Source organism: Oreochromis aureus, linkage group 5 (genome assembly GCF_013358895.1).
Source record: "Oreochromis aureus strain Israel breed Guangdong linkage group 5, ZZ_aureus, whole genome shotgun sequence".
NCBI lineage: Eukaryota > Metazoa > Chordata > Actinopteri > Cichliformes > Cichlidae > Oreochromis > Oreochromis aureus.
Genome location: NC_052946.1, coordinates 36898337 through 36916455, shown reverse-complemented (window position 1 = coordinate 36916455; position 18119 = coordinate 36898337). Strand labels below are relative to the sequence as shown.

The 18119-nt window shown below is 40.8% G+C and overlaps 1 protein-coding gene and 1 pseudogene across 1 annotated transcript; one reads left to right on the top strand and one right to left on the bottom strand.

Annotated features, from left to right (window-relative positions):
* LOC116314070 overlaps positions 1 to 18119 on the top strand; it is a 116722-nt pseudogene that overhangs the window by 32931 nt on the left and 65672 nt on the right.
* LOC116332335 (granzyme B(G,H)-like) lies at positions 617 to 2358 on the bottom strand. Its single transcript, XM_039612884.1, has 5 exons — positions 2254 to 2358; positions 2008 to 2167; positions 1579 to 1711; positions 1099 to 1371; positions 617 to 983 (listed from the first exon to the last, which is right to left on the bottom strand). The coding sequence occupies exons 1-5, from the start codon at positions 2309 to 2311 to the stop codon at positions 804 to 806; spliced, it is 804 nt and encodes a 267-aa protein (XP_039468818.1). The 5' UTR covers positions 2312 to 2358; the 3' UTR covers positions 617 to 803.

The window sequence follows — 18119 nt, the reverse complement described above, 5'->3', positions numbered from 1 at the left end:
TTAGGAATCAAAGTGATGTGACATATCTACTTTTAACTGAAATATACTAACAGTAACAAATTTATAGCAAACATGTTCTGCAGTGTTGTATTCTGGGTGCTACTGAAGGCAGATTTTATTTTTCCTCCTAATAATAAACAACAGGGAAACAGAAGAAGACCAAACCGGCAGGGTCACCAAAGACATACAACAGAAGAATGTGGGAGGAAAAAGGAAGCGAGTGCAGGCATCCAACACGCCAACCAAGAGAAGACATCAGGATGTTCAATGTTCATGATCTTACTATTAAATTTAAAAAGTAGTGTTACTGTAGTTAGAGCTGTTTCTAGTATTAAAATGTCATGGCTTCAGTTTTTTGACTTATTAGAGATTTGACTGAAAACCACATCAGGTAATTCTCTGTGGTATATGAAACACCCTCTGTTAGTCTTTAGTATTTATAGTACTCAAAAATCAGGATGAATGTACTGTAGAAATGAAAAATTAGTTTACAGATATTAGTATTGCAAAGAATTCATTTTCCATGGCAAACCTGAATTTTGATAGATAGATAGGTTTTAAAGTCAAACTAAAATATTATTCGTGCACAGAAACAATATTTGAAACATTTTCTTTATTCTGCATTGAGAGCAAACACTGACAGAGGCACAGCTTCCTGTAAACACTTACAGTGTGTTTGAAGCAAAGCTTTGTGTAAGAAAACAATATTTGAAACATTTTCTTTATTCTGCATTGAGAGCAAACGCTGACAGAGGCACAGCTTCCACACTTACAGTGTGCTGAAGCAAAACTTTGAGTAAGATTTAACTTTTTTTCCCCTGGAGAATCTTCCTGATCCAGTTAAGGTATTTTGAGATATCCGTATAGCCATTGGGGACATCCGGATAGTTACAGTTTCCCAGCTTGGTTTCAGGAATCGCTCTGTTGTAAGAAACAATACCGACAGCCATTCCCTTCCAGATCAGAGGGCCACCAGAATCACCCTGTAAGGAGGAAGTATGTATTTTATTCATGTGATACTTAATGCAGAGTGCTCATATATTCCTCAACAACAGAGCAGTTAGCAATGAATTTTCAAGGAAAGGACAGAAAAGATACCTGACAGAATCCTTTTGTTGTCTTGTATCCACCTGCACAGATAACACTGGTCGGAAGAATGTATCCAGGAATACGTTGAGTCCAAGCATTCTGGCAGTTTTGTGGGCTGATGACCGACACACCCACCACTCTCAGGTCGTCAACAACATTACCGCGAGTGGTTATCTTACCCCATCCAGCCACTTGGCACTTCTCATTTTCATTTAATGTCATTTCATGGGAGGGAAGTTGAATGAATTGAATTGTTTTGTTTGGTTGGACAGGTCTAGACAGCTAGAGGCACAGAATTAAAGAGTAAAGATTAAAAATGAGTGAAAACCATGTAGCAGCGTTACAGAACATCTATCTTTTTTTTTTTTTAAAGTAAGCACTTTTTACCTCAATTGTAATTTGTTTTTCAATAAGTACATTGTAAATTCAAACACTCCAAAATATAAAACTTCCAGTGTGATGTGAGAAAACAAAAATGATAAACCTTACTTTTAAAAGCATGATGTCGTATCCATGGTCAACATCCTGATAATTTGAGTGTTTGTATTTCTCGGCAATCTGTATCACGAGCTTATCAGCACTCCTCAGATGGTGGTTACCAAGAACTACGTGTGTAGGATACCTGAATAAAATATAATTCTTGGATCATCAGTAGATTTTCTGCAGTTACATAAACAACATGATGAAAATATTAATACATTTTTATAGTTAAATTCAATTTTATGTATTCACTGAATTTATTCAAATTTTTTTTATGGTTTTAGTTTGTAAGAGAAGAACTTAAATTATCATTATTACATTATACAGTACTAAATATACATGTCATGTATATATATATGTCATATATCTATATATAGAGAGAGAATTTATATATATAAGAAATAAATAAGAAATTTCCTTGGAGGAATGATTACTTACACGATGGGGTGGTCGTCACAGTGTGCAGCAGTCATTACAAAGTTCTCAGACACAAGAAATCCTCCACAAATATGCTTGCCTCTGTAATCCTGCACTGATGCCATATACAGCATTTCGTTGTCGGGGACTATTGTGCCATCGATAATTTCACTTCCGAGGACTAATGGCATTAGGAGGAAACAAAATTAATAAAAAAATATTTTAAAAATATTAATATTCCACACGAGTATTCATGGTGCAACTTACCATTTTGCCCGAGGAATGTCAGCGCATAAATGACCGCAGATTGTTGCAGAGCAAACATCTCGGTGGTGAAATGCTCGATCTGTTATGTTGAGACCGACGGGTCAGTCCTTTTAAGCAGTTTGTACCAACTAACATCTGACTTTTAACCACTTCCTGTGAGTAATGTGTTTTTGAAATTTTCCACAGCAACTCCTATCAATCACCATCTGTTATATGTGCACCCATTTCTCATTAACAGTATTTCAAACAAACTACAGCTAAATCTTCTGCTTACTGAGAAATGCTCCCTTTGTTTTTCTTTGGGTGGACAAGATGCTTTAGCTTGGAACTAGAAAAACCAAAATTAAACTGAAGGGCTCAAACAGATACTTTTGTTTTATTTTATTTTGCAGTTGTTCATACTAAACCCAAACAACCACCATCTTCACTCATGGCACTCCCACTGGCATGAGCTGGAGGCCTGCCAAGGTGGAAGCTGACTGGAACAACAAAAATTGTTCCCTGATAACAAGACTGTTGTTGGAGCTCTTTGTCCCTCCTTCACGGCCAAGTGGGCTCACTGGAGACTTGTTGACCTCTTCTCTCAGCTGAACACGGGATACACACACATGCATGTAATTGACACAGACCCCCCCCCCCACCACCACCAAAACAAACAAACAAACAAACAAACAAAAAAACCTCAGAAGCTTCTCCCAGCTGACGTAGGCGACAGGTCATACTAGCGCTGTAGTAGGATGGCAGCAGGAAGTGATGGCTGTTTGTCTACACCGGCTTACTCCAGACCCCCACCCCGTTGCTTGTCATGTCTTTTGATGGTGTAAAAATGTTTAGATTAATGTGCTTTATGTGCTGAGGTGTTTTTTTTTACTGACCTCAAGCTGCTCTCCTAGTGGAGCCCAGTCTGAGTAGAGTCCTTTTTTTTCCTCCTCCTGTCCCAGATTTTGTGTATTTTCATTGTTTTGCTACCTATTCTGACCTGTCTTACCAATGTGATGTTTGTGTAATATATGTATGGTGTCCATTTTCACTACAGGCAACTGCAAGTGACAAATAAAGGCTTCATTCATTCATTCATTCATTCATTCATTCATTCATTATCAAGAGTCATGTTGTCATGCTGTGATCTTGGAGAAAGAGTAAATCAGATGCTTTCCAGATGGTAGTGCAAGATGGATAAAAACCCCACTGGCTGAAATGTACCACCATTTCTTATGGATGGATGTAGACGCTCATTATTTTACCTCTCTCCTGACTTCCTCTATATTGAGGATGATTTAAACCAAAGATTTCAAATTTGGATTCATGACTCCATCAGATCTGTTGCCACTGATATCAGTGACATTTGGTCCTTTCATGGACTGACTAATCTTCTCTCAGCTTATTGAAATGACTATAAATAGAAAATAATAAATTTGGATCTTAGAATATCACACATATGCTGAAAAATACTTTGGTTCCAGATTGTGTTCAGTTACAAATGCTGAAATGAACATCTCTTTCTTATTTTGTGTGCGTATTTTCTTTCTAAAACCAGGTTTCTGTTTGTTGCAATCAGAGCACCACCTATTTGGTTGTGGGTAGCTTTGTCCTGTTTTCATGTTTCATCTTAAAAAAACATTTCAACCCACTTTCAGTATGGTATTATTACTGCTTTCCTATCAGAGATGAGCAAAACCATTTGGTTGAGCTCTGACAATTAAATTTTTTTAAAACCAGGTTTCCTGCTTGATGTATTTAGAGCTCCACCCATTTGGTGGTTGTGGGCAGTGTTTTCCAGTTTTTATGTTTCATGTTAGTTTTTTTGCGTCACTGAAATATGGAGAGTCTGATTAAAAAGTGGCAGGAGTTGTCCTTTTAGCTACCTTGGCACTGCCCATCGAACCTGCAGGACAACTCTTCCACTGCAGCAGAGCCAGAGACCACGCCCCTGCTACACACCCCCACCACCTGACGGAGGCCAGGGCCACATCTGGCCAAACCTAACCTTTTAGAACCCTTCCAGTTACCACATCTGGAACGGCGGCCTTCCTGGGGTTCACTGTCCTCAGTGTGTGTCTCACCTCAGATTCCTGCACCATGAGGCTTAGGCTGCAGCTGCCCTCCGATGTTTTAGCTGCTGCTGCCTCTGGTCCTTTCACCTCAAAGCATGCAATTCAATTCAATTCAATTCAATTCAATTTTATTTATATAGCATCTCAAGGTGCTTTATAATGTACAGTAAGATCGTACAATAATAGATACAGAGAAAAACCCAACAATCATATGACCCCCTTTAAGCAAGCACTTTGGCGACAGTGGGAAGGAAAAACTCCCTTTTAACAGGAAGAAACATCCGGCAGAACCAGGCTCAGGGAGGGGCGGCCATCTGCTGCAACTGGTTGGGGTGAGAGAAGGAAGACAGGATAAAGACATGCTGTGGAAGAGAGACAGAGATTAATAATAGGTGCGATTCAGTGCAGAGAGGTCTATTAACACATAGTGAGTGAGAAAGGTGACTGGAAAGGAAAAACTCAATGCATCATGGGAATCCCCCGGTAGCCTTTGCCTATTGCAGCATAACTAAGGGAGGATTCAGGGTCACCTGGTCCAGACCTAACTATATACTTTAGCAAAAAGGAAAGCCTAATCTTGAAAGTAGAGATAGTGTCTGCTCGATCTGTTATGCATACACTCCTGTTAGGAGGGGGGCTCTACTCCTATCAGCAGCATGGACATGTGGTCTGACAAACCTAGATGTGGTAGAGGGGTTGCTCTGTAGCCTTTTTGGATGTTGCTGTAGGTTTTATCGAGTGTGTTTGTTCCCGCCTGTTGCACATTTAATATGCTGTTCAGATCTGGGGAATACTGACCTTAAGTCTGGTTGAAGTCGCCAGCTATAATGTACACTGCTTCAGGATGGGAGTTCTGCTGACTGCTTGAAGATTTTCACATTTGTTTGTTTTATTTTATTTTTTTTTTTTTAATCAAGAGTCATGTTTACAGAGCTGTGATATTGGAGAAAGAGTAAACACGTAAAGTGATATTGTTGTTGTTAATATACAAGCAAGCAAAAAAAGCAATTTATTTATACAGCACTTTGATACAACTCCCAGCTGAAAACAAAGTGCTGTACACTCAACATGCCAAAAACGATACTCTGAATAAGTTAAAAAATAAAAATAAAATAAAAAATATAAAATGAGAATTAAAATTACATTTAAAACAATAAAATCAGCACATTAGATTACGTTAACACAATAAAATGAGGGTCAAACTGTGTCATAAGCCAAAGAGCAAAAATGGGTTTTAGCACATGTTTTAAAAGTGGATGATGAAAGGGCCTCTCTAATGTTCTAATGTCTTCCAGACATGCTAAAAGTGGTTTAATAGAGAAGGCTTTCTGCTTCAAAAGGCAGATAAATCTGGCAATTGCCAGCATAACAATGAAAAGATATTCCATTCATTCTAAGGATGGTTCCCAAGGGCTGTAAAGATAATGAAAAAAGCAGATGCCCTAGAATTGAGCCCTCCGGGACACCAAACTGAAGAGAGGCAGAAAAGGACTCATACTGTCATGGTTTGCGGGGCAAGCCGTGGTCTTGTGAGAAAGGACTGATTGCGGACCAAAGCTAAACCAGGGCCCTAGGAGTCAAACAAGATGTCCATTACCGTTTAAAACATAGTTCAGTTGGGTGGGCTGGGGTCCGACAGCACAGAAGTCTATATAGTTCAGGTGGCCGACCAGGAGGTCGGCAGCCAGGAGCCCAGGGTGAAACAGTTCAGAGGGCGGGCCTTGCAGAAAGTGGCGGTGACTCAACAGATCAGGGAGCCACCTGTGCGGAAAGTAGCAGTGGCATGGATACAGTTCTAGAGGCCGACCAAGTGGAAGGCAGTGCCGGTGCAGGCAAAGCAAATCCAGTGGTGGCGTAGAAACAGTTCAGGAGGCCGACCCCGATGCCAGCGGCGGTGACGGAGAAGTTCTGGAGGCCGTTCTGGTGATGCTGGCAACATCCTTCAGGAGGCCTGCCACGGGTCTGGCAGCAGCGAAACAGTTCAGAAGGCCACCCATGACGGCGAAGAAGCCCAGCTAATGGCCTGGAAAGTGGCCAGTGCTGACGAGGTGCTGGCACAGGATGTGGACGTGCAAACCGAGCAGGACCCGATGGCAGCGTGGCAGACGCAGGAGACGAGGAAGGATCAGCTGCTTTTCAATCAATCAATCAATCAATTTATAAAGCACTTTTCATACAAAAAAAAAACTGTAGCACAAAGTGCTTTACATGGTTAAAAGCAGCCCACACACACACACACACACACACACACACACACACACACACACACTTAAAGAATGATATTTTTCAGCTGCTTCTCCACTCCACACTCAGCTCCTCTCTCAAGCCACTGCGTCAGTGAAATATGGAGCGTCTGATTACTGAGTGGCAGCAGCTGCCCTGCCAGCCAGCCTCGCACGGCCCCTCGATATACCAAGCCTACCTTGGATGAGCGAGACACAGATACCTGAAGCCATACCGACCGTGACCACTGAGCAAGTAACTACCAAAGGAAGGGGTTACATGAAGAGGATGTGGGACCTATGGAATCTTTGATTCCCAGCATCCACATTGACAGCGAAATAACAGTGTACCACCTATCAGAAGAAGGAACAGCTAGGAACTGGAGATCGAAGAGGTGGAACACAAATAGTATGGCAAGGGGGAACTAGGACAACAGGTCAGGTAGAAGATATCGTATATAAAAAAATAATAATAAAAAATTCCCTTCTCTCCACTGCAGGTGATCTTTATCCTTCAAACTTGTTTTTTTTTTTTGTTTTTTGTTTTTTTTTACCAGAGGCCTGGGATCTTGAGGGTCCTGTGCAGTATCTTAGATGTCTAGGACTGGGCTCTTCTGGACAGAGATCTCGGATGTTGATCTGTTGCCATTTTTTTATTGGTTGACATGGTACATTTTTCCCGCCAATAGGAAAGAGGTGGCTTTTTTTTTTTCCTTCTTTACTGTTTTTCATGGTGTCGTTAGGAAATGCTTTTTCAAAAATGTTTCTTCCGCACAAAAGTGACACTAGTATTCAGAACAAAAGTATCGCTTACTTTTTTTTCAATTTCAATCAAAGCAACAGAATCACAATGTCTACTAAAATAAATGTATCACATAACCTTCCTTGTGGCCATAAAATATGGAAACTGCAATTAACCCAGCCCTCATAAATGTGGCATCAAAAGAAAGCCCAGGATGTCCCTTGACAGTACAGCAGGAGTCATAAAATCGGAATATATAGTGCTTGGCATAGAGGGCTCTGACTCATGTCCTTAACAGAGGACAAAAATTATTTGCTGGGTATTAGGAGGTTATCATCCATCTGGGTTCTTGGCTAGCTTTGCATTAGCATGCTGTTTGTGCAGATGCTTGTCGTTTTAGCATCGTAATGCAGTTGTTTCTATCCTGGATGCAGGTTCCACTTTGCCACTGTTGTCCTTTTGTGTAATAAAATAAAAGGAATGTCCATATCTCCTCCATCTTCTTCTGAAACCTATCCACCACCCATCTCCGGTAAGTAAACTGAAATCAGCTGATTATAGCGCAGGAAGAAAAAAGGGTGTCTCCGTGACAATTTTTCTTTTGTTTTTTTCTGCCATGTCAATAACTGAAGAACCTTTGTAAAGTAAATTATGGTATAATTATAACTGAAATTGTCACGGACCCTGCTCTGGAGGACTCGGGGGTCCGTGAGCAGGATGGACCGTTATTATTATTATCATTATTATTATTATTATTATCATCGTTATTATTTGGTGATGTGTGTGTGTGTTTCTGCACAATGCTGTGTTAGTCTGTGTTCCACTCATATGTATAGGCAGGGTGTGGGTGTGTACGTGTGTGTGTCTGCGGGTGTGGCTGGAGGATGGAGCAAAGCCACATGCAGGCCTGATGGGTGTGGCCCTGGAGGAGGACTGGCCACACCTGAAGTTCCTGCCACACACCTGTTGGTGATCAGGGCTCGTCGGGGGAGCTACTTAGGAGAGTGTTGGAGCTCCCACCGGCGCGGGATCATTGAGTTGTCTTCCCAAGTTAGTGTGTGTGAGCTTACGACGGTGCAGTTTGTGTATACCTGCCGGGGTTGGTGTTGATGGCTGTTTCTTTGTGGTTTTCCCCCCAGGTGGAAGAGTGGACCTGAACAGCAGCACGCACGGGGTGTGCGAGAACACAACAGCTGGGAGCACGAGCACAGACGTCGGAGGGGAGCACACACACACACGGGAGTCAAGGGAGCAACGGGGATTTATTGTGTTTACAGCCTTCACTGTAAATAAAGTGCACTGTTTGCATCGCAGAGTCTGCGTTTTGGGTCCTCATTCCCACACATTAAATTACTGAAAAATGAAATGTGATTACAGTAGTGTGTCACTCTAACATACCACACCCAACACTGTCACCCAACACTTTTTGAACACTGTCACATCAATATTATTTGAATCCTAATAGTTATATTCTTGCATTTAAAAAACTTCATTTTCATCCACAGCTGTGAGGACTATATCACTTTACTTAGTCCCTATGGACCCCAAAGCACTTTACACTACATTCAGTCATCCACACACACATTCATACACCGGGGATGGCAAGCTACATTGTAGCCACAGCTGCCCTGGGGCACACTGAAGAGGCGAGGCTGCCGGACACTGGCGCCACTGGGCCCTCTGACCAACATCAGTAGGCAATGGGTGAAGTGTCTTGCCCAATGACACAACAACCGAGACTGTCGGAGCCAGGGCTCGAACCGGCAACCTTCCGATGACAAGACGAACTGCCAATTCTTGAGCCACGATCGCCCCACCTGTGCCAGGTTTAAGTCCAGCCTGGCCCAGCGACTCCAGTAGTGCGGCTACTCGTTGCACATGCCGCACCCAGGTGTCGCTGTGGATGATAACGTCATCCTAATAAAGCAGCATAAGCCACATGTACATGCAGCACCCATTCCATGTGGCGTTGGAAGGTGGCTGGTGCTCTGAGCAAGCCGAACAGAAGTGTGATAATTTCGTAAACACCGTACGTTGTGAAGAAGGCCGTTTTTTTTTCCATTGGACTCTTGGGAGTCTGCCAGTAGCCCTTGGTTAAATCAAGTTTAGAGACAAAATGTCGGTCCAAGAGCTCATTGACGCGGGCATCAGATCGGCATCAAACTGTGACACTTAATACACATACACAGATACAGAGTGGTGCATGAAACATTATGATAACAGTGTGAACAAACTGATCAGTGTGAGTTGAATGTCACATGATCTCACTGGTATCTTCTGATAAGTGGGGTGTGGAAATAGTGACTTTTGCTGGAAGAGGGAATGGGCATTTAGAGCTTTTGCTATTGAATTTTCTCTGTGTTCAAATTTTTTCATGCATACTGCTATACATGGAGCCACTTCAAATTGATTTAAGGATGGATGTTTTTTTAGGGTTTTTGCGCAGATGCATTGTGGATACATCTCTGGTCTGATGAATAACTGACATGGAACCATTGTGGTAAAACAGATGGCATAAAAAGTGAATGTAACTACCACAGTTTTCTGAAATCTTCTTTGGAAATTTCAACATGATCACTGTCACCATCCTGGTTGCAAAAAAAACCAAAGAATAAAGAAAAAAGGGTTGCAACGAGGAGTGAAACTGTTTACTCAACTTGTCAATTACAAGTCATGCCAATGAGCTCAACAGTGACAATCCTTCTTTCTTATACACTTCATGACAAAGTTTTATCAAATAAACTTCATGTTTTTTTTCAATATGATCAGATAAATGGGACCGAGTCCATCCACTTAGCAGGAAAGTGTTAGGTAAATCTGTGTGGCAGGTGGAGGGTTGGAGGCCAGCAACTAAGCTGGAGTCCTGCCAGGCAGAAAGCTGGTAACAATGTGGATGGGGGCAATCTTCTGGGAGCTAGCAGCAATAGCAAAATCAATGGAACTTTATTTTTTTCTAGCCTGTAAGCTATTTAGATCGATAAAAAAGCTATGTTTAGCTTACAGGGTGCTACATATCCAACGCAATTCAAATTTATTTATATAGTGCCAAATCAGAACAGTCACTTCAAGGCGCTTTATATTGTAAGGTAGACCCTACAATGATACACACAGAGAAAAACACAACAATCATATGACCCCCTATGAGCAAGCACTTTGGCAACAGTGGGAAGGAAAAACTCCCTTTTAACAGGAAGAAACCTCCAGCAGAACCAGGCTCAGGGAGGGGCGGGGCCATCTGCTGTGGCCGGTTGGGGTGAGAGAAGGAAAACAGGATAAAGACATGCTGTGGAAGAGAGACAGAGATTAATAACAAGTACGATTCGATGCAGAGAGGTCTATTAACACATGTTGAGTGAGAAAGGTGACTCAAAAGTAAAAACTCAATGCATCATGGGAATCCCCCAGCAGCCTACGTCTATTGCAGCATAACTAAGGGAGGATTCAGGGTCACCTGGTCCAGCCCTAACTATATGCTTTAGCAAAAAGGAAAGTTTTAAGCATAATCTTAAAAGTAGAGATAGTGTCTGTCTCCCGAATCCAAACTGGAAGCTGGTTCCACAGAAGAGGGGCCTGAAAACTGAAGGCTCTCCCTCCCATTCTACTTTTAAATACTCTAGGAACAACAAGTAAGCCTGCAGTGCGAAAGCGAAGTGCTCTAATAGGGTGATATGGTACTACAAGGTCATTAAGATAAGATGGGGCCTGATTATTTAAGACCTTGTATGTGAGGAGCAGGATTTTGAATTCAATTCTGGATTTAACAGGAAGCCAATGAAGGGAAGCCAAAACAGGAGAAATCTGCTCTCTCTTTCTAGTCCCTGTCAGTACTCTTGCTGCAGCATTTTGGATTAACTGAAGGGTTTTCAGCGAGTTTTTAGGACAACCTGATAACAATGAATTACAGTAGTCCAGCCTGGAAGTGATGAATGCATGAACTAGTTTTTCAGCGTCACTCTGAGACAGGATATTTCTAATTTTAGAGATGTTGCGCAAATGGAAGAAAGCAGTCTTACATATTTGTTTAATATGTGCGTTGAAGGACATGTCCTGGTCAAAAAATGACTCCAAGGTTCCTCACAGCATTACTGGAGGCCAAGGTAATGCCATCCAGAGTAAGAATCTGCTTAGATACCATATTTCTAAGATTTTCAGGGCCGAGTACAATAACCTCAGTTTGATCTGAATTAAGAAGCAGAAAGTTAGCGGCCATCCAGGTCTTTATGTCTTTAAGACATTCCTGCAGTTTAACTAATTGGTGTGTGTTACCTGGCTTCATGGACAGATAGAGCTGCGTGTCATCTACATTGCAGTGAAAATTTATGCTATGTCTTCTAATGATGCTGCCTAAGGGAAGCATGTATAATGTAAACAGAATTGGTCCTAGCACCGAACCCTGTGGAACACCATAATTGACCTTAGTGTGTGAAGAGGACTCTCCATTTACATGCACAAATTGGAGTCTATTAGATAGATATGATACAAACCACTGCAGTGCAGTACCTGTAATACCTACAGCATGTTCGCTCTAATAAGATATTATGGTCAACAGTATCGAACGCTGCACTGAGGTCTAGCAGGACAAGCACAGAGATGAGTCCACTGTCAGAGGCCATAAGAAGATCATTTGTAACCTTCACTAAAGCTGTTTCTGTGCTGTGATGAGCTCTGAAACCTGACTGAAACTCTTCAAATAAGCCATTCCTCTGCAGATGATCTGTTAGCTGTTTGACAACTACTCTTTCAAGGATTTTTGATATGAAAGGAAGGTTGGAGATTGGCCTATAATTAGCTAAGACTGCTGGGTCTAGAGATGCTTTTTAAGCATGCATGAGACTCTGACAGCACTGAGCAGCTCCTTCAGTGGGAGACTGCGGCACCCACGGTGTGGGACGGAGAGATTTCGCAGGTCTTTCCTCCCCACTGCTGTCAGACTCCACAATAAAGACCTTGACTGATCTAACACACACATCCACACATGTGCAATAATACTAATGTGCAATAAACCTTTCTGGCATCGTTGTATTTTTACTCAGTTGTATATAGCATTTGTATTCTATTCTTATCTTATTGTATATTTTATTCTATTTTATTCTACTGTATGTAGTATTTTATTTTATTCTATTCTGTACAGTTGTGTACTGTATTTATTCTTATCTTATTTCATTCTAATTTTTCCTTCACAACTTTTGCACTGTCCACTTCCTGCTGTGACTAAACAAATTTCCCACGTGTGGGACTAATAAAGGTTATCTTATCTTATCTTATCTTAAGTAATGGTTTAACTACAGTCAGCTTGAAGGCCTGTGGTACATAGCCGATTGGGGTATTTTTTTTTACTTAATTGTTAAAATATTATTTGTGAAAAAGTTTATGAAGTCATTGCTAGTTAACAGTAAAGGAATCGTTGGCTTAACAGTGCTCTGACAGATGTTTTATAACATCTGAAGCATTGTATACTTAGTTTACTATACTTCAGATATGTATATATACTCTGAGGCCCAAGGACTCAACAAGATGCTGCTGGCTCTGATTCACTGCTTTGAAATCAGTTACAATCAGTGGATTTGTGGAAACAGAGCTAGCATTACCAAGTAACCTTAAGTAACCTCTGTGGTATTGTTAACAGATTAAGTTTTTCTTACTAACCGCTTTGACCAAAATGTGGGACATAGAGGAGTTAGAGTGGCATATGAAGAAACCTTTAATAAGCAATTTAGAGGAAAGCATTAATAAGGGTCAAATCCTGCTATGCTCAGTTTAATAAAACAGGCAAGTTGAACAGATTATCCAATCTCCCCGTGCTTTTTTCTTTTCTTTTCAGTTTCTTATCTCTCAGCTGCTCACAGGAAGTAATTAGCTCTTCCTCATCCAGGCTCCGCTGGAGTTTCTTCTTGTTAAAAGGGAGTTTTTTATTCCCACTGTCTATATGTACAGGATTAACCTGCTTGCTGCATACAATGCTACTACTGCACATTCACCTAATGTATATAATATATAATGTTCTTCCTCTCTCCCCCCTTTTGCACAAGTTGAGGAGCATGTCAGGTTACATTTCACTGTGTGTTATACTTGTATAACTATGCATGTGACAAATAAAGAATCTTGAATCTCTATATACTGAACACCTCTGGTTTCCTTTTCATTCCATTCTGGACACATTTGTTACCAGTCCCCACACTCACAGCCGTTTCCACTTTCTTCAATTTATAATAAATTGTATTTATAAAGCGCCTTTCAAGACACCCAAGGACACTGTACAACAGATAAGAACACATAATAGAACAATGACACAATGAAAAACAATAAAACAAAAGCACAACATAAAATTAACAAACAGTGGGTTCACAGTGAATATGCAGATTTGAACAGATGGGTTTTGAGTTGAGATTTAAACTGGGGGGAGAGAACCAATGTTTCCTTTATCTGGGAGTAGAGAATTCCACAGCACCACCTTGATTTTTCCATTAATATATTTATTCCCTTGAAGATCAGACCAAACTACGTGCTCAAACTTTTTAATTCAGCTTTCATCTTTCTTTTTGTTATTATATTTGTAGACTTGCTTTTCTGAACTCAATAAAAGCTGCTTTTGGATATATCGTCCTCACAAGAGAGCCACTAAAAACAAACCATTTTAGAATATAATTCACTATTGTAACCTACTTGAAGTACAATTAGAGAATTTTTCTGTGAATTTTAGGTGTTTCTTTCGTGAGGTATTTCTGCTTTCACAAAAAAAGAGCAGTTCTAAAAACCATTCTTACAACACCTATTACTGTTGGCACCTAATAATTGGCCCTCCATGATCCAGGCTCTGCTGGAGCTTTCTTCTTGTTAAAAGGGAGTTTTTCCTTCCCACTGTCTATTAGATCGATATGATACAGCACATTAATTGTACTGAAAGTAGCTGTTCATAACGTCACATCTGTGAGACAGTTATGAGCATGAGTTGTGTGGAATTTTTTTTGTTTGTTTTTGCAGGTAGCTCCACATTTTTGGACAGGACATGGGAAACAAAAGCAAAATTATTAATGATGTAACTGGAAATATTACAAAGGATTGTCATGGAAGTTTTTTAAATGAACTGCAAATGCTTGATGAGCATCTTTTGATCTGGTTTAATCACATGCTACAGCATGGAGAGAACGCAGCCTGGTTAGACGCCCATGTTGCTGTCTCTGAAGATGAAAACAGCGCTTCTTTAAATACAGGGGTAGACAAAAACATTCCACAGCTCTTATGTGTTGCCCCATCTCATGAGCCTATACCTTCAGCTCTGTCCTTGAAACCTTCCATTCAAAAAAGAATTACGACTATTTTTTCCTACTTAGCCATCACCTCCATTCTTCTAGAGATAAGCAGGTGGGCCCATGCTATATATCTACAAGAGGGCAGTATAAAATGTTTAAACATACAGAGTAGCGCATTAAACATCATGAAAACAGTGTGAACAAACTGATAACACTCGAATGTCACATGATCTGATTGGTTTCTTCTAATTAGTGGGGTGTGGAAATAGTGACATTTGCTGGAAAAGGGAATGGGCATTTAGAGGATTTGCTGTTGACTGTTCTCTCTTGTGTTCTCTCAGTTTTCATGTACACCGCTAGACATATAGCCACATCAAATCAATTTAAGGTGGCTGTGAATGGTTTTAAATTTTTTATTGATATTTTTCAGGGTTTTTGCTAAGATCCATTGTGCATACACCTGATGAAAATCTGTCAGGAAACAACTGTGCTAAACAAAGACACCATGAAAAGTGATTGTAACTACCACAGGTTTCTGAAATCTTCTTTGGAAATTTCAAAACTATCACTGTCACCATGCTGGTTTCTAAAAAACAAAAACAAAAAAAGACTTGATAAGGAGGTCTGAGTTTGACAGTGAAACAGTTTGCTAAACTTGTCAAATACACGCCATTAGTCAATGAGCTTAAAACTGATAATATTGCTTTCTCCATTCTGCCCATTACCCAACTCAGGGTAGGGAGCCATGTGGGCTAGCCCACTCCACACCCCACCTCTGTGAGCAGAAGATGAAATCAGCCTTGACCATCTGTGCCCCCGGCCTATGCACCACCTTAAATTTAAAAGGCTGGAGACCCACATACCACTGGGCGATCCAGGCATTGGCATCCTAATAGCGAAGAGAGTCGACTGTCCATTGGATGGCCAGGAACTACTTCTTCACCGCACAGAACCAAGCGTCTCCTCCAACAGTGTCCTTCTGATATACACCACAGGGTGGTGCCCCCCCCCTTACCTGCGGGGGCAAAACGGCCCCCTCTGTTCGAGGAGTCTCTCTGCAGAATAAAAGGGAGGGGGAAGGGGTTCCCTACAGAGAGCCTTCTTAACCTGCACGAATGCGTCCTGGGACTGCTCCGTCCACTGCACCAGATCTGGGGCACCCTTTAGGGTGAGATCAGTCAAGGGGCTGCTCAGGTCAGCCAGCCCCAAGTACCACCTCACCTCCTTTTTGGCCATTCGAGGTGGGCAGGATATGATGGCTGCTGTTGTATCCATCTACGAGAGCACCAGATATCCCAGATACAGTCCCTCTCTCTGTCTAACTGCGAACTTCTTCAAATTAGGTTTAAGTCCAGCATGGCCCAGGGACTCCAGTAGTGCGGCCACTCGCTGCACATGCCCCACCCAGGTGTCGCTGTGGATGATAACGTCCTCCTAATAAAGCAGCATAAGCCACATGTACATGCAGCACCCATTCCATGTGGCGTTGGAAAGTGGCTGGTGCTCCAAACAAGAACAGAAGTATGATAAATTCGTAAACACCGCACGTTGTGAAGAAGACTCTTGGGAATCTGCCAGTGGCCCTTGGTTAAATCAAGTGTAGAGACAAAATGTCGGTCCAAGAGCTCATCGACGCGGGCATCAGATCAGCATCAAACTGTGACACTTAATAAACATAAACATTATGATAACAGTGTGAACAAACTGATGAATGGGAATTGTGGTCACATGATCTCACTGGTATCTTCTGCACTCAAAAAAAGGAAATTGGGTGGTTGTTACATTTACAAAAGTCTAACTTGTCATTTGAACAAAATAATTTCATGTTTATATGGTGAACGCAATTAAATCATGTTGGATCTGCATGAAATTCAACAATTTTGTTCTTGTTCAGATGACATGACACAATCTAGGAAGAGTGGTTAGTTGCCTGGACTCACGAATTTCACAAGATCACACGAGATTTCAAACCACAGGAAAATCACTGGGGTTATAAGAGGCAGACAACCACACACACACACACACACACCACGTGTATGCTGTTACTATTTATTATGGTTTAACTTGTCAAGGACAAAAACAAAGAAAATTCTGCATCAAGCATAGGTTTCCTACTTTTGTTAAGTCTGTATTAACAGCTCAATGTCATGGTGGGTCGTGCTGTTGCTTCAGAGCAAGAAGGTCCTGGGTTCAATCTGGTCAAGTTTGCAATGGGTTCTCTCTGCGTACTCTGGTTTCCTCCACAGTTAAACGTCATGCAGATATTAGGGTAAGGGTAACTGGTGATTCTAAATTATTCAAAGGTGTTAAAGTGCAAATGGTTGTTTGACTCTATCTGGTAGACTGGCGACCTCTCCAGCATGTACCCTGCCCCTCTTACCCTATCACTTCTGGAGCCCAGATAGATAAGAAGATGGGTGGATTGGAAGTTTCTGTAAATCCGTTGAATTTTTGTTGAACATTATGTAATATGAATACAACATGTACTACAGATATAAGTTACATTTGTTCATTCAACAAGATTATGACTGGTGTAACAAACATATTTTACTAGATCATGTAACAAGACTGATTTTGATGTGCCAAAGTGTTTAAACAATATAACATGAAATTAAATAAATGTAATTAGACTAACATGGTACAAAGATGTTGATTGAATAAAAGTCGGCTTAATTTAATGTTAATGTTACTATTATGTTAAACTTACAAACATACATCGTGTTGAAACAACACATTCAAGATGGATTAATATAACATGATTTGTTTCGATGGAATATAAGTGGCAAGATAAAATTACATTCATCCAATGAATAATTTTTTTGCGGGGTGTGGAAATAGTGACTTGTGCTGGAAAAGGGAATGGGCATTTAGAGTTTTTGCTATTGAATTTTCTCTGTGTTCAAATTTTTTCATGCATACTGCTATACATGGAGCCACATCAAATTAATTTAAGGTGGGTGTGAAGGACGTTAAGGATGGATGTTTTTTTTAGGTTTTTTGCACAGGTGCATTGTGGATACATCTCTGGCCTGATGAATAACTGACATGGAACCATTGTGGTAAAACAGATGGCATAAAAAGCGGATGTAACTACCACAGTTTTCTGAAATCTTCTTTTGAAATTTCAACATGATCACTGTCACCAGTTGCCAAAAAAACAAAAAAAGGAAACAAACAAAAAAAAAATAGTCATGATTAGGGGGTCTGGGTTTGACAGTGACAGTTTGCTCAGCTTGTCAATTACAAGTCATGTCAATGAGCTCAATGCTGATAATCCTCCTTTCTTATACATTTTATGACAAAGTTTTAGAAAAAATAAACTTCATGTTTTTGTTAATGTGATCACAAAAAAGTGACCGAGTCCATCCACTCAGCAGGAAAGTGTTGGGTACATCTGTGTGGCGGGCAGAGGTTTAGACGCCAGCAACTTTGACTACAATGTGGCACATAGAGAAGTTAGAGTGACAAATGAAGAAACCTTTAACAACCAATTTAGAGGAAAGCTTTAATAAGGGTCAAATCCTGCTATGTCCATTTTATTAATAAAACAGGTAAGCTAAACAGATTATCCAATCTCCCTGTGCTTTCTTTCTTTTCT

Bases quoted from the DNA above. Each gene is read 5' to 3' on its own strand.
- LOC116332335 (XM_039612884.1), bottom strand. From the start codon at position 2,311: ATGTTTGCTCTGCAACAATCTGCGGTCATTTATGCGCTGACATTCCTC. The intron at 2,168-2,253 runs GTAAGTTGCACC...TAATGCCATTAG, and splicing joins GACATTCCTCGGGCAAAATG to TCCTCGGAAGTGAAATTATC. The intron at 1,372-1,578 runs GTAAGGTTTATC...CTGTGCCTCTAG, and splicing joins ACGACATCATGCTTTTAAAA to CTGTCTAGACCTGTCCAACC.